We start from the raw sequence: 14,136 nt of genomic DNA on the forward strand, positions 1-14,136 counted from the left end.
GCGTCGGCCGTCACGCCGTCAAAGACGAAGAAGCTCAAGAAGACGTCGAACTCGCGCCCAACGAACACGAAAAAGTCAAAGAAGAATAACGTCCGGACGTACTGCAGGCGAAAGGTTCGTGTGTTGCATCAACTTTTGAAAAGTGCCCGCTGACTGATTTTTACGTCGCTGCAGGCTGAGATCGAGGAGCTACTGGCTGAAATGACGCGCTTGAAGAAGCAGACGGAGAAGTACAAGAACCGCGCCGAGATCTTGCAGGAGCGAGAAGAGCTTGTGCGTCGTGAGGAGAACAACCAAGCGTTGCGTGAGGTGCTCCACACCCAACGCTTAGCTTTTGCGAGCTCTTTATCCATGGTATCCCAGATTCTGGTGCGTCCGTGTTTAATCTTTGTATTAATAATAGTGAAGTGTATTTAACGCGTCTTTTCACCCAACCAGCGAGACAAACACGCGGGTCCTTTTGATACGCTCACGCATTTGCCAAAAGACCCCAACATGCGCCATATTGCGCTTCTCCGAATGAAACACGAACGGCTTCAGCGAGCCTACGAGTTCATGCGGGAGCGCCAGCGCTTTATGGACGTCACTAAAGAGTTCTGCGACCAGAAAAAGTTCCAGGCAACAAACGGCGACTTGTGCTCCGAGAGATTCGAAGTGGTGCCTCTACCCGAAGCTCAAAGTGTCAAAGCAATTGTCGATGCTCTTGAATATTTCGTCTACAATATCGAGATTAGTATGTCGGAGGTGCTAGGAGATATCACCATTCGCGAGAATGATGATCCTCGCCAAAGCAGCTCCGTCGCCCAACACCGGCTAGTCACTACGGTCGAAGACGTCTTGCAGATGGATACAAACAATGTGGCCTTTAACGAGTATATCCCGCCAGGACCGGGGCAGGACGAGGTTGGCTTCTCCATCAGCGACGCCGTGGACGAGGACGACGCCTTCCCATACAAACCCACGCGGGTGAGGCAGGACGTAACGATCATAACGATGGTTTCTTGGCGTCGTCTTCCCGACAACAAGCCGATTATTGTACTTGTCCAGTGGTGGTGTCTACGTCTTCGACGCAGCACCATCGACGTCCCGCCTAACGCTGTGACGCGCATCCAGAACGGTATTGAACACATCGGTGCCGCCATGATAGAAGCGGCTCGACACGCAGACGCGCAAGGCAACTTGCAAGTAAATTGAGCCTCAATAGTGCAAATTTCTCATTACGTAAAGGGTTAACCCTTGTTTCAATTCACTTGAAGTTTAGCAGATACCTCCCACGGTTGTTGCATTTCAACTTTCACACAGACGGCACCTCCTCACATGTCAAACGCCGAGTCTCCCACGTCGTGCAGCAGCACTGAGGCTCGGTCTGCACCGCCGCTGCTATTGCCGAGTGTTGCAAAGACCAAAAGGAGGCAGACACAAGTCACGCGAAAGGATGAAGGACAGTCCAAGAAGGCGGCACTGCGAGCTCGGACGTATTACCGACGCAAGGTAGGGCAGAACTTGCGATTAAGTTGTGGGGGCTTCAGTTGGATGATGCGTAGGAGGAGACGGAGGTGCTAGAGAGAAAGGTGCAGGGTTTGCTGTTGCAACTGCAACACCTGGCACGACGAGGGGTGGTGGAAATTCGACGTGATGCACTTGCGGTGAGGATGAAACGGAATCAGGCACTGCGAGAATCTATCCAGGGGCAACGCATTATTTTTGCCAACACGCAGTCCTTCATCTCGGAATTTCTGGTACGTTTTTACTGTTGCATTGGAACGATGAAAATTGGAATTGACAGAGTGTTGGTCATGTGCAATTGCAGAGAGCACATGATCACAGCAAATACGAGCCAGTTATTCGACTTGGCAAGGACCCACGAGAGCGACTCGAGACGCTGCTGGCGATGAAGCAGCAGCGTCTACAGGAAGCAGTCTACTTTCTGTCGGAGCGCTCGCGGCAGATGCGAATGGACACAGAATTCACGGATCTCCAGCGCTTCACGTCCGGTAACGGGGATGTCTGCTTGGTGCGCTTCGATATCAAACCTTTACACTCCGCGCGTAGCGTCATGCAGGCGTTCGAAGGTGTGTTGAAGTTTGCTTACAACTTGGAGATCAGTATTTCCGACCTACTGGGACATCTCACGAACAACGTGACATTCATGCAATATTGGGAGGACGGCACGGGGCCGAACCCGGACAGAGCAGTTGGCAAAGAACTGGGAGTTGCAGTCTGTAATTATGTCGAGGACGACGCGCTCTACCCGTATCTCGAGTCGGACCGGGTGCGCCAAGATATCACTTACTTTGTGGTCATTGCGAAATATCCGCGCAATCTTCCTGGTGCGTTTAGCGACACCGACGTCGCTACTAGTAGCGTCAGTTTCTCCAGTAGCAATGCTAGTGAATCTGGAGCCACTGTTCGTGAATGTAGCAAAAACCAAGACGAGATGGTGGAGGCGTTGAGGTGGACTTGTTTGCGTCTGCGCACGCCCTGGACAATGAAGTTGCCTCCCACATCCGAGACGGCATGGAGCGAGTCGACCAAGCCATGTTCACAGCGATTCGCCACTCTGTCGATGGAGAGATATCGCCGCGAGCTGCCCAAGCAACACTGTGAACTGTGATATACAGCTTCTCTAACTATAACCCGCGATCAATTCACGACTTAGCAGACCGTTAGCATCAGATTGGCACTTTCTAAAAGTGGCATCATGGGCACCCCTATGTGCTCCAAAACTAAACCGGTAAAATATGTGTGGATTGTGAAAAGACAAGTTAATGGGTAAATTGCATTGGCTAGCACTTGCATGAGTCTTCCTCGCTAATGCGTGAGCGATTTAAAATTCTTTTTTTTTCCTTGAGTGGGTAACATACGTGCTATCTTCTTGCTGTTCATTCCTTCGCGACTAGTGGTACCGGAAACACATTTCTCCATTAAATGGATGTCGCCCAGAAAAAAAATATATTAATTAAAGACGCCGGCAACATGATATCAATCAACACGTAATCATTTCGGTACAAACGACTCCATTTGCGCTTTTAAAATTTGTTGTATTGATACCGTAGCAATTTCTCGAAAGCGCTTAAATGGCGACATGATGCATGGAATTAAGAGCCTCTGTGCTGACGAGATGCAGTAGCTACACTTGTAACTTCTAATAGCTTCCGTGAGGTGGTGCATTGCGAATTCTTATTATTGTACCCGTTTTTAAATAGACATTGACAATTTGCATCAATTACTTATACATGTTTTACATTATTTAGTGCTCGCTAGCTACACGAGAGCATCGAGCTCTTCATCGACACGACCAGCAGCTGGGACAAGCATCTGGACTTGGTGCGTCGCCAGCGGGCTATCGGCCGGCAGCATGCTTCCCGCCCTGCCGGGTGGGGAAATAGATCTTGCGGGGTCTGCACGGGGCCTGGCGGCGGCATCCTCGCTGCTGATAGCTGGATGACTCGACGATACCATCGAAGTCCGCCCTTCGGAGTGCCACCTGCAGGCACGCACCCAACGGGCAGCCTGCCGCCCGCCCTGCCGGGCAAGCCACCACAGCCCTTGAGGATCCGCCCGCTGTTGTTGTCCCCTTCGCTCCTTCCGTCTTTGTTGTCCTTCCTGTCCTTGGTGTTGCCCCTCTTGTCGCCGCCGCCACCCTCCTGCTGCATGCCGTCATCGCCACCCTCCTGTCACACGTGCCGCCGCCGTCATCGCCCCTCGCCATCTCCCTCCCCGCCTTCTGTAAAATAATAATGTTTAGTGTGTGGGCCACAATATCTAATACATAAACTAATAAATTGGTTTTGAGGGTTTTCAAATAGCGTACCCTAGTTTTGGTACAGGTCCGATAAGGTCATCCGGTCCGATAAATTTTGGTATGGGGGGGGGCACACACATTTTATTCTGGCCTATCCATCGATATTGTCACAAGTCTGGGTATAAATTTGGTACAGTTGCTCGGAGGGCTCTTTTTTTCGGGCAAATATGATCCCTTTTCTTAGAAAGTATGCTAATTAGACTAATTCTTCTGCCAATAATTTAAATCTTCTCGTAAAGCTAAAACTAACTTGGCGTGAAGCACTTTCGAGAAATGGCATGTCATCGACAACGAGTTTAGACGAGTGGACCTGAAGGATTGATTATCGTCGCAAAAAATGCGGCAACAAGTCCGAAACAGAGACTACTGTAAGCGTGATCAGCGCCTCACTTGGGCGAACTTGCTAATTTCTTTCAAAGGTATGAGCTCAAGTGATCGTATTCATACAGGATATTATGAATATATTTCTGTTTGAGATCTGCAGCAAAGCTGCAGTGCAAAAGCGAATCAGGTGAAGCTTAAGGTAAAGCTAGTCGTTTACAAAATTGCGAATCAGATGAAAGCTAGCTTAAGAGAGAGAGAGAGACGACAAAAGAGGCAATACATACATGGTCGCAGCGTTTGTATTTGGCCTGTTATGGCCCGACAACAACGAGAGCTTCTTGAGAACGGAAAATATCGTGTTGTCAACTAACTAATACAAAAAAAAATCAGCAGCATAGTTGCGCAATATCACGTTAAGAATGTCATTTATTTTCTGTGACTCTGACTATTAATACATGTAGCATAAATGTGTTGTAAAACGAATCGGGAGTTTCTGTTTTCCATTTCTTGTCATGAATTTCGAGAAAGGAGCTTCGGAATACTTATTTCTCGAAACGATGAGCCCAAGAAATGAAACCAAACAATGACCAGCTGAACCCCCTATTTATTGCTATATGTACGCAGTCTGCGGCTGCGAAGAAGGCACATGAGATGCTTCGAAGTCTAGCTTAATCCTAAGGACACTGTATAACTTTTAGCTTCAAACTTACAGCTCCGAGCTCCCGCACGAACATCGGTTGTCGACTAGGTGCTGCAATAGGATGTCAAACTGAATATAAAGTAAGCATTTCACCCTAAAGCACCTTGCAGCGGAAATAATTAACATAGTTACTTTTTCTCAACAGATTAAAGTGTTCTGTCGGAACTGAGCCCTACCGTATTATAGTCAGATGCAGACTGATTGTGTACGCTATTGGTTAGGGTACGCTAGTTGCACGGGATCGCTACCTTATCCGTCCCATGTTAAAGAACTTTCATACCGTTCCAATCTAACAAAAGTAAACAGCTCATGGCGCTATGTCAGCGGATTACGAGGCGCGAAGTTGTAAGCACATCGATGAAACGTATTACGGTAACCGATGCTGGTCCTTGAATCCGTTTCCAATGCTTGTTCGGTATTTCCTCAATTAGGGGTCTTCATTCCTGAATTTGCTCAGCTTTACTCAAACCCCAACTTTCCATCATGACCAAGATCGCCATCGTGTACTACTCCACCTACGGCCACGTTGCCAAGCTCGCCAACGCTGCCAAGAAGGGCATTGAGTTCGTCGGCGGAGTTGCTGCCACCATCTACCAGGTGCAGGAGACGCTCCCGGAAGAAGTTCTGACCAAGATGCACGCTCCTCCTAAGGGAGACCACCCCATCGCCACCATCGACACGTTGAAGGAGGCCGACGGTATCCTCTTCGGATTCCCGTGTCGTTCTGGCTCGATGCCGGCACAGGTAAAGGCGTTCTTCGACTCGTGCGGTGGCCTGTGGGCTTCGGGTGCGCTGGTAGGTAAGACTGCCGGCCTTTTCTTCAGTACAGGTACTCAAGGTGGCGGCCAGGAGACGACAGCGTTTACGGCGGTGACGTTCCTGGCGCATCAGGGTATGACGTACGTTCCTCTCGGATATCGTGGCAAGGAGCTGCTCAACATGGACGAGATGCACGGTGGCTCTCCGTGGGGCGCTGCACACTGGCCAAGAGTGACGGCTCTCGTCAACCGTCGGAGGTGGAACTGGCTCTGGCAATTACGCAGGGTAAGTCCTTCGCTGAAGTGACGAAGAAGCTGGCAGCTTAAGGCAGGTGAACTCAGCATGCTCAAGCTTATTTCCTAAAAGGAAATCGAGAGCCACATGCGTGCATTTTGCTTTGCCGGCACCTGATGAGTCTTGAGCTTTAGAACGCAACGTCAAGCGCTTGACGTTATATTTTACCACCGATAAGAGAAAACGACGATAATCTCATGACGCTAGTTAATCACTCATGGATTTCAGAAGACGACGTCCACTCTGCACTCAAAATATAACAGACGTATACGTGCAGTACAGTGTACATGTAGCACTCAAACACTCACATGTCTCTATTGCCACTCACCAAACACCAGAAACCACCGTTCAGCCTATCCATACCACCTAACGACAAAACCGTATCACTTTTACGGCAAACAACCAATCCAATACAAGCATTTACTATCATTTCAGCCAATTATTCCACACATAATTGAGCGTCGGTAGTAGTGCCTGACCGCCTCTCGATCATTCGACGATCCACCCAGCACCAAGCCCCCCTTCTCCCTCCAACGCATAACCTCCCAAGCAACCATGCCCACCAAGATCCTTTGGATTACCATCACCCCAGTCATGCCGACCAGCGATGCAGAAATGCTACTGGAATCGCTGAAGGTGTTCAAGGTGACGAAGGGCCACCTCGTATCATGCGGTCTGTACACCCATGCATCACCTCATGCTATGCGTGTTCGTCTCTTGGCCTGCAACTTCTCGACATGCGCTGCAGTCGTGCCTTTCTCCCCGTGCTCTTTACGTGGCAAGACCCTCGCCTGCCAACACCTCAATCTAATGAGAGTGGATGAGGCAGGCGCGCACACATCACCTGCGTCCTCCCCATCCCATGCTCGCCTAACCGCCGCAATGAAGGAAGTGGCGCGTGAGTGGGAAGCACAAGGGCTGAAACCGTCACGGCTTCGTAGCGGGTTTTTGAGGTGCTTTAACCTCGCCGAAGAATTCCTGCCACCTCTCGCGGTGGTGCAGAGGTTTGTCCATACCTACGCTGCTTCGCACTTGCGCAACGATGACATTCTGGCCTCATTAAAGGCAAAGATACGCGAGGTCGCATTCACAGGAGATGAAGAGGCAGCGGTGCCATTTACGCTCACGTGGGAGAGTGACTCTTCTGTCCATTGTCGTAAATGGCAGCGACAATGATCCCTTCCTCGTTGGAGTGACCAGTAAAAGGCTCCTGCAACGAATGGATCGATCTCTGACCTCCTTTGTCTTCCATCTTGACGCTACCTACAAGTTGTGCCAAGCCTCTTACCCGGTTCTCGCGGCCGGAATCTCTGACAGTACCCGAAGTTTGCATCCAGTTGCCATCGTCATTATGTCGCAGCAGTAGCAGCTTCATTACGCAAGGGTCATTTCTGCTGTGCGCAGAGTATAGGAGAAGATCGTTGGAAAGCCGCTTACGGTGCATTTTGTGATGTCTGCTGCAGACAAGGGACAACGAAACGCAGTTAATAAGGTTTTCGCGAATGACAGCTCGTTAGTGCACTTTATGCGCTACTTTCACGTAGCTAAAAAGGTATATGAAAGGGCTAAAGGCCTTTACCCTTTTCTGTTTGCCATGGTCCTGCGGGACATGCTTGACCTTCGCTTTGCTGTCAGCGAAGCAGCTTATGAGAAGAGCAAGAAAGTTATACTTGCTGAGTGGGCTTCCTGGCCTGAGTTGGCACCATGCTTGAAGTAGTTTAATTCAACGTGGTTAACGGGGAAGTTCTGGCGGTGGCAGATGTACCACTCGCTTTCTGGGTACCAGCAAGTCTGCCGAGCAGTACAGCGCTGCCCTCAAGCGCGATGTCACCGTGCATCTCAAACTGAAGATGGGACTGCTTCTGGAACGGTTTCTCGATTGGTGCTGTGTGAAAGGTGCACGCACGTCTGTGTTTGCATCCAAAGTTGTGGCAGATGCACGTTTGCACCGTCGGGTGCGCGAGATGGAGCGATATACCTTGCTTGCCGAAGTAGTCTTCAGCAGGCACAGCATTTCGTTCATGTTAGAAGACCCGCCAGCCGATCCAACCTCCCCCGACATTGTGTATGTCCGTGCGCTCTCCGCGAGCAGACCTTACGATGAGGATCAGCGCCGCCGGCACGAGGACTTACCCACCTCAGCACAACTGGCCTATCACACTGTCCGCATGGAAACTCAAGGCATGTTAGAGACTGGGTGGAAGGTTAACGTCCGCGAACACTCATGTTCGTGTCTGTTCCATCAAAAATTTGCGTGCTGCATTCACGTTTTGTTCGCTTTGAATTCCCGCGGTCACATCGACCTGTACGATCGCGTCTCGTGTACAGAGGACCGAGCATAAAAACGTCGCGATGGTCTACGTCGTCAAGGCCCCGGACACCCGACGTCGAACGGGCACGCGCTGGCTATCAACTAATCTGTGAGCGACAAGAAGCACAAAAAACCAATCGCTTAGCGGTCGACACAATTCATTCATTTTTTGTGTTGTAAGCTTATCATTTGAGAGAAAGCGCTGCTCGACAGCAAGCTTACAAGTTGCCGCCGTGCAACGCTGCCTCATTGAGAGGCTTTGGCCTTGCTTACGTCTTCACCGTACAATAAATGTATCATGTAGCAGGTTGCTACGACGATAAGATCACGGTTCACACAATATGATGCAATCATCCGAGCCAAAATGACACGAATCGGAGGCGTGCGCGGCTGCAAAGCTGACAAATGCTGTTCAGAGGACATGTCAGTATCAGTGATGATTCAAATTGGCATAGACTGGTGAGGAATCCCAGTTTAGCTGGAGTAAATACGTCCACTCAAACATAATATCATCTGTCACGTCATCGCCGTGAGGCAGTCGACACCATATCATTGATCGGTCTATTAGAGAAAGGTTTAGTCAGCTCCTCGCGTGAAGTATCTTTTAAGACAGGTACATTTTGCCGATAGTCGCGACAAACACCAATATTATGCGTTGCAATTGTTCTGCTGAGCTCTTTATGATATTTTTGAAGGGTGTTTCCACTATCTTTCGCATGCATTGATTCTACTTGCATAGCTGCTGCACATACTGACTTATTTGCATAGATTCTGACTGATAGAGTGGCGTAGACCCTTTCGAGTGACATTTACTGGCTCCGATATGTATGACGAACATACGAAGCCACATGGCTGTTGGCAGATTATCAGATCGTAGATATCTTAGACTTGATTCAAATAGTAGCTCATGTACATTATATGAAGTACTTTTGCTGCTTACTTATCAGCTCGGCGTGCTATTTGATGTGTCCGTGCATATATCGTAAGGTCGTTAATGAGTGTATTTGCCATGCGCTCGTGATAGCCCAACCTATGTATGGGGTCACTGTTTCTTTATCGGGACTTTTGTGTCGTCGTGCTAGCTTTCTGTGGTTACGCTATTGGTGTATCAGTCTGTATAATCAAGCGCGTCACTAGCTGGGCACAGGCCATTCCGCAGCGATACAGGTATGCTGAACGCGCATCTGTTAGCAGTAGCCAACGCGATATATACGCGCGAGGCGGGTACAACTTATAGTCGTCCGCGATTTAACCGAGCTCTCATCTCGGCCATTATGAACAGGACACTAAAGTACAATATTGCATTCAGACACATCGACTTGCCACGTCCATCTGTACGGTCTGCACTGTCACGCGTGGTAGTATCTATGTAAACAGCAGCTTATTCGTCGCACGTAGTTCCCACTCAATACTGTAGTTTAAATTTGCGAGCGCCAATTAGTGCAATATACGCTATAAGAGCTGATGGTACAGATAACATGGTTTTGCGTGTGCCCACGTGAGCGAGTGTACGTGCCATCTACGGTGATGCGTATGCGGATAGGAACCACCAATTTGCAGCGGTGCACAGTTGATTCCATGTGCTAATTATTTTATGAAACGCGCTACGCTCTGTAGGTGCGTCAACATTATTGACAGCGCCATAGTCAGTTTACCGTATGTGCGGCTCCAAGCCTTGCACCGTCAGCCAGTAAACAAAACTATGCGGGGTAAGGGGCTATAAGGATGCATATCCAAATCACCTGCTCTTCTGCTGCTTCTTTTGCTCAATGTACCTGACGTTTCGGGCGGTCAGCTTGCCAGGGCGGCTGTGCCTATTTTTCTTCTTGAGGTACCCATCGCCTTCTTGACGTTCGCCAGGCTTTCCTGGCGGCGCACTTCGGCCGAATCAGGTGGTGGTGGGGGGGGGGGGGGTCCTCCCCAAAACTCAGCCGCTTTTGGGGCGGTCCTCGCAGGCGATACAGCGCCGCACGATGTCCCGCCCGCTGATTGTACGGAATGCGTAGCCGTACTGCAGCTTCCCGCAGCAGACGCAGCGCGCTCGGGGGTCCGTCGTAGACCGCTGCGGGTTCAGCAGAAGCGGGTCAATCTTCGCCTCCCATTGCTTGCACGTAGGGCCCACCATTTTGCAAACTGTGAGTATGTTAGCAAAATATATTGTTTAACCAATTACTTTCGTCCAAATATTAGCCAATAGCACGGTACTGTAAGGCTGGTATTTATTATTAGGCAAAATATTAAAATGTTTTAAAATATTACTATTTGGCTTTGTTATAATCTATTATTATCAGATTTCCAAACAAATACATACTTATCATGCAGTATAAATTGACTAAAACAATTATCTATCGTGCGCACATGCATTCGTCGGATGCGGTGCACGGGAGCAGATAGCGCAATGACCGTGCAGCCGCGCGCCTTCATTGCACGGTGACAGTGGTGAGTGCCAGGTAAAGTACAAAATATATATATTCGCAAAGTCCCTACAAAGAGCGCTGGTCGTGAAGCCTTCTTTAATATTAAAAATACTATCGTCTCTACTTTAGAAAGTCTGTGGAAAATAGCATCACAGAGCTCTTACAAATGCGGCCTGTGAAGCTTATGTTAATCATACTAATACTATTAATATCGTCTTTACTTTGAAAAGTGTGTGGAAAATAACATCGCAGAGCTCTTACAGAATACCGGTCTGTGAAGTCTACATTCATAATAATAAATATCTCTATTTGCAGATCTCTTAGAAAATAAATGGTTACTGTGCCCGATTTGCAGTACATACGACAGGTTTTGCGTAGCTAAATGTCAATAATCAATCATCTGCGCAGCTCACCTGGTTGTTTGCAACCAATCGATGTGTTTTGTTCGCTGCACAAATGTTTACCTTACGTCCAATCGCGAGGGCGAGAGGCGGTCTGATCGTGCAACAGATTTAGTCAGTGTCGCAGGTCGGCATGTTTTGCCCAATCAGGGCGCGAGTTAATTGTGTCCGCTTTTTGGCCATGATTGTAGTTTAGGCATAGTTAAGTCAAGTCAGAAAGGTAGGCGCGGTCGGTAGGATGGAAGGAAACTGTATTAGCCAGGCCGGGTGTAGCCATGCGAAAAGGCAGGAAAAAGCAGCAAGACGGGGAATGCGACGGACAGACGGACGGACAGACCGACAGGCTACAAGGTTAGGGAGCGGGAAATGGACTTCGCGGTCATGTACAGCTCGTTCTGTGGGCTCTTAATGCAGAAGATGCTGGTTCGAAAGGTGCTTGGAGTGGATCATTCCGCCAAATTTTGCAAGAGAATTATAAGTTGGGAGAGACCCGGTCAACGAAGCAGTGTATCGGATGTCAAGCTAATATACTCCTATTTGTACAGAATGAGGTAGGGCAAATCGTTGACAGTCGTCTTACCCCCTTGAAGAGCAATGAGGAGACAGCTGCGCTATTCCAGTCTGTAAAGCTAATCGTGAAAGCTGATAAGGATGGGGACATCAATTTAGTGAGTGACAATGCGAATAGTGTATGCGACATGGCAAAGTACGTTTGGAGGCGTGGTACACGTCAAACAGGACCCAGTTCATGTCATGATGAGAATCAAAGAAAAAACTGCGAGCATAACGAAGAAGAAACATATAATGCGCTCAAGTCGCACGAAGCCGCTTTGGCCCGACCTTGGAGGCACAGGGCGTAAATTCGTGAGTCGCTTCTTTTAAATACGACTAATATAAAGATTCATCGTATATTTCGCTCATAACCCATGTCCTTGTCGAGCCTCGACCCCCGAGACCCCGAGTCGTCCGATTGTTTTTCTTTGGATGCGTACAAACGCCTACGTCAAGTCCGACGAGAACAAAAAAAGGAGGCGTGCAAGTGGTCCACTTGTGCGCTGGTAAAAACCATAGTTTTTAGTATTACGGTTGACGCCAGCACCAACAGTAGATTCAAGCTGAGGCACTGCAGCTACACAATCATCGCGACGAAATTAAAATTTATCATTGCCGATAGGAACAGCTTCCAGATTCATGATAGTGCTTCAAACTCGAGTATAAAGGTGGTTGCTTCAGTAAACAGCCTTCTTCTAGTTCAGCCACGGCGACAGTAGCAAAATACGACAGACCGCATCTCTTCACATTCGCTCGCAATCGCCCCGAAATTGAATACGGCAATACGAACAAACAAATTTTCCAAATCCAGCTTTTAAAAAATTCTCCGCGATTCAAAACTTTTGACAAGCAAGCAGAAGCTATTTGTCTGTGTGTATATTTGTACGAGCTGCGTTGCGACGGCATCTGGTCAAAGAGCAAAAGGAATCGTCTCTAACGCGGGAAGATATAAAGCTTGCCGAAAACCGAGATTTTAGTCTTAACTTTAAGCTTAGCGTCCCACCAGACGTGATTAGGAAGCTCAAGCAGCAGTAAAAGAAGGCTCTGTGTTCCACAGACAGTTTGCACTCCACAATTAGCGTTGGAGCAGCGATTCATGAATGGATGGAGGGACCTCGATACCTCAATGTGATGGGGTCACACAGCACCTTACACAGAGGAAGGGTATTTAATACCCGAGTGAACGTTAGTCCACGTGTTCCCGGCCTCAAGGGAACGGTTTGCTACTAAGAGGAGTAGATGTAAGACTGATGTAATTTAAAGTAAGATTAGTTTGGGCTCCATTCAAACTAGATGATACCTACAGTGGAGCTAAGTAGTCATGCCATGACTGGTTCCGAGAGCACCTGGTACCGTGTATCAGGTGTCCACAAGAGTGACGGGTCACTCTTTATGTAACGTGGGGTACGCTGGATTGTACCCCGTTAAATCTCCCCCCCCTTAAATGAGAATCACCTGGTTTTCCAATCAGAAGTGAGAAAATTAAAACACCCAAGGGTGAATTCTCACACTGAGCAGCCACGAGACTGGCGCGGCTCTCAGTCACACCCACAGTGACTTGTGCTCCTAAAGCTCACTGGGTTTTGCATCCCTATGCTCACAACTGTGTTGGCCGCAAAGCCTACACTCAGAGCTGCCTTAGCACTTGCGGTAGCGTGCGTACAGTGCTTTGGCATAGGATGCAATAACATCCGAACGTGTGGCATTCGTCCACAGTTTGCATCAGAGGACACGACAGTCCTCACGAACGCGTTCGGAGCATGGTGGCTCCCGCGAGGGACGACACCGAGAAGGCCAACACCTCCCCCAGCATTAGAGGGAGCTCTCAGCTCACCTCGGGCCATGCCTTTGACTCCGGCAAGGATCCATCCTTGCGGTCAAAGCTTCTGCCACGCTCTCTTCGCTTCTTGGTCGTCATACCAACGGCGCATTGGTGTCCTTCATCGACACCGTGTACCGTGACGGTACACAACCGTGGTACAGATGTGTCCCATCGACACCATGTACCGTCCGGTACTAACCTTTGGTGCGGTACGCCCACCACAAGGCTGTCATGTTTGGCGGCAACAGCTTCTGCTGTGCTGCCGCCTTAGCTGATTCATGACCAGTGCTCACATCATGCACGACACATATGCAAGCACAGTGTACAGGTCCATGCGCCCGTACACCAGGTACGCTGTGGACGACACGTACCACAGCTACCATAAGTGCTCCGTGCACTTCGTGTGTCATGCACGACGTGATCATTATGCGGAACTCCCGGCAGGCTGCTCGACAGCAGCCAGCGCCGATGCACGGTACGTGCACTGACTTACAGCGCATACGCGCAGAGCAGCATCGGGTCGTGGTATGGTGCATATCCTTTGCACCCATACCAGTGTGTACCTTGATAGTACTCGGCCGTGGTGGGGCATATCTCGCCACCATGCCACTGCGGCGTCGGTGTCTGGTATTGACACCGAGTGCCCATGCGGTACTGAACCATGGTGAGGCAAGCAGCCATTACCACGGTGTCATGCTCGGTGCGGCACCAGCTACGACTGCGTGCGTTGCCTCGACCACCAAGTGGTCAC

General features: G+C 49.3%; 2 protein-coding genes across 2 annotated transcripts; both read left to right on the forward strand.

Annotated features, from left to right (window-relative positions):
* Window positions 1-576: 576 nt before the first annotated feature.
* PITG_12443 (uncharacterized protein) lies at window positions 577-1,194 on the forward strand (the record flags this gene model as incomplete). Its single annotated transcript, XM_002900286.1, has 1 exon — window positions 577-1,194. The coding sequence occupies one exon, from the start codon at window positions 577-579 to the stop codon at window positions 1,192-1,194; it is 618 nt and encodes a 205-aa protein (XP_002900332.1).
* Window positions 1,195-5,148: 3,954 nt separating this feature from the next.
* Window positions 5,149-5,951, forward strand: PITG_12444 (protoplast secreted protein 2 precursor; the record flags this gene model as incomplete). The annotated part of the gene is made up of 2 exons (XM_002900287.1): window positions 5,149-5,873; window positions 5,910-5,951. The coding sequence occupies 2 exons, from the start codon at window positions 5,313-5,315 to the stop codon at window positions 5,949-5,951; spliced, it is 603 nt and encodes a 200-aa protein (XP_002900333.1).
* Window positions 5,952-14,136: the final 8,185 nt, after the last annotated feature.

This window comes from Phytophthora infestans, genomic scaffold (assembly GCF_000142945.1).
Source record: "Phytophthora infestans T30-4 supercont1.26 genomic scaffold, whole genome shotgun sequence".
Taxonomy (NCBI): Eukaryota; Oomycota; class Peronosporomycetes; order Peronosporales; family Peronosporaceae; genus Phytophthora; species Phytophthora infestans.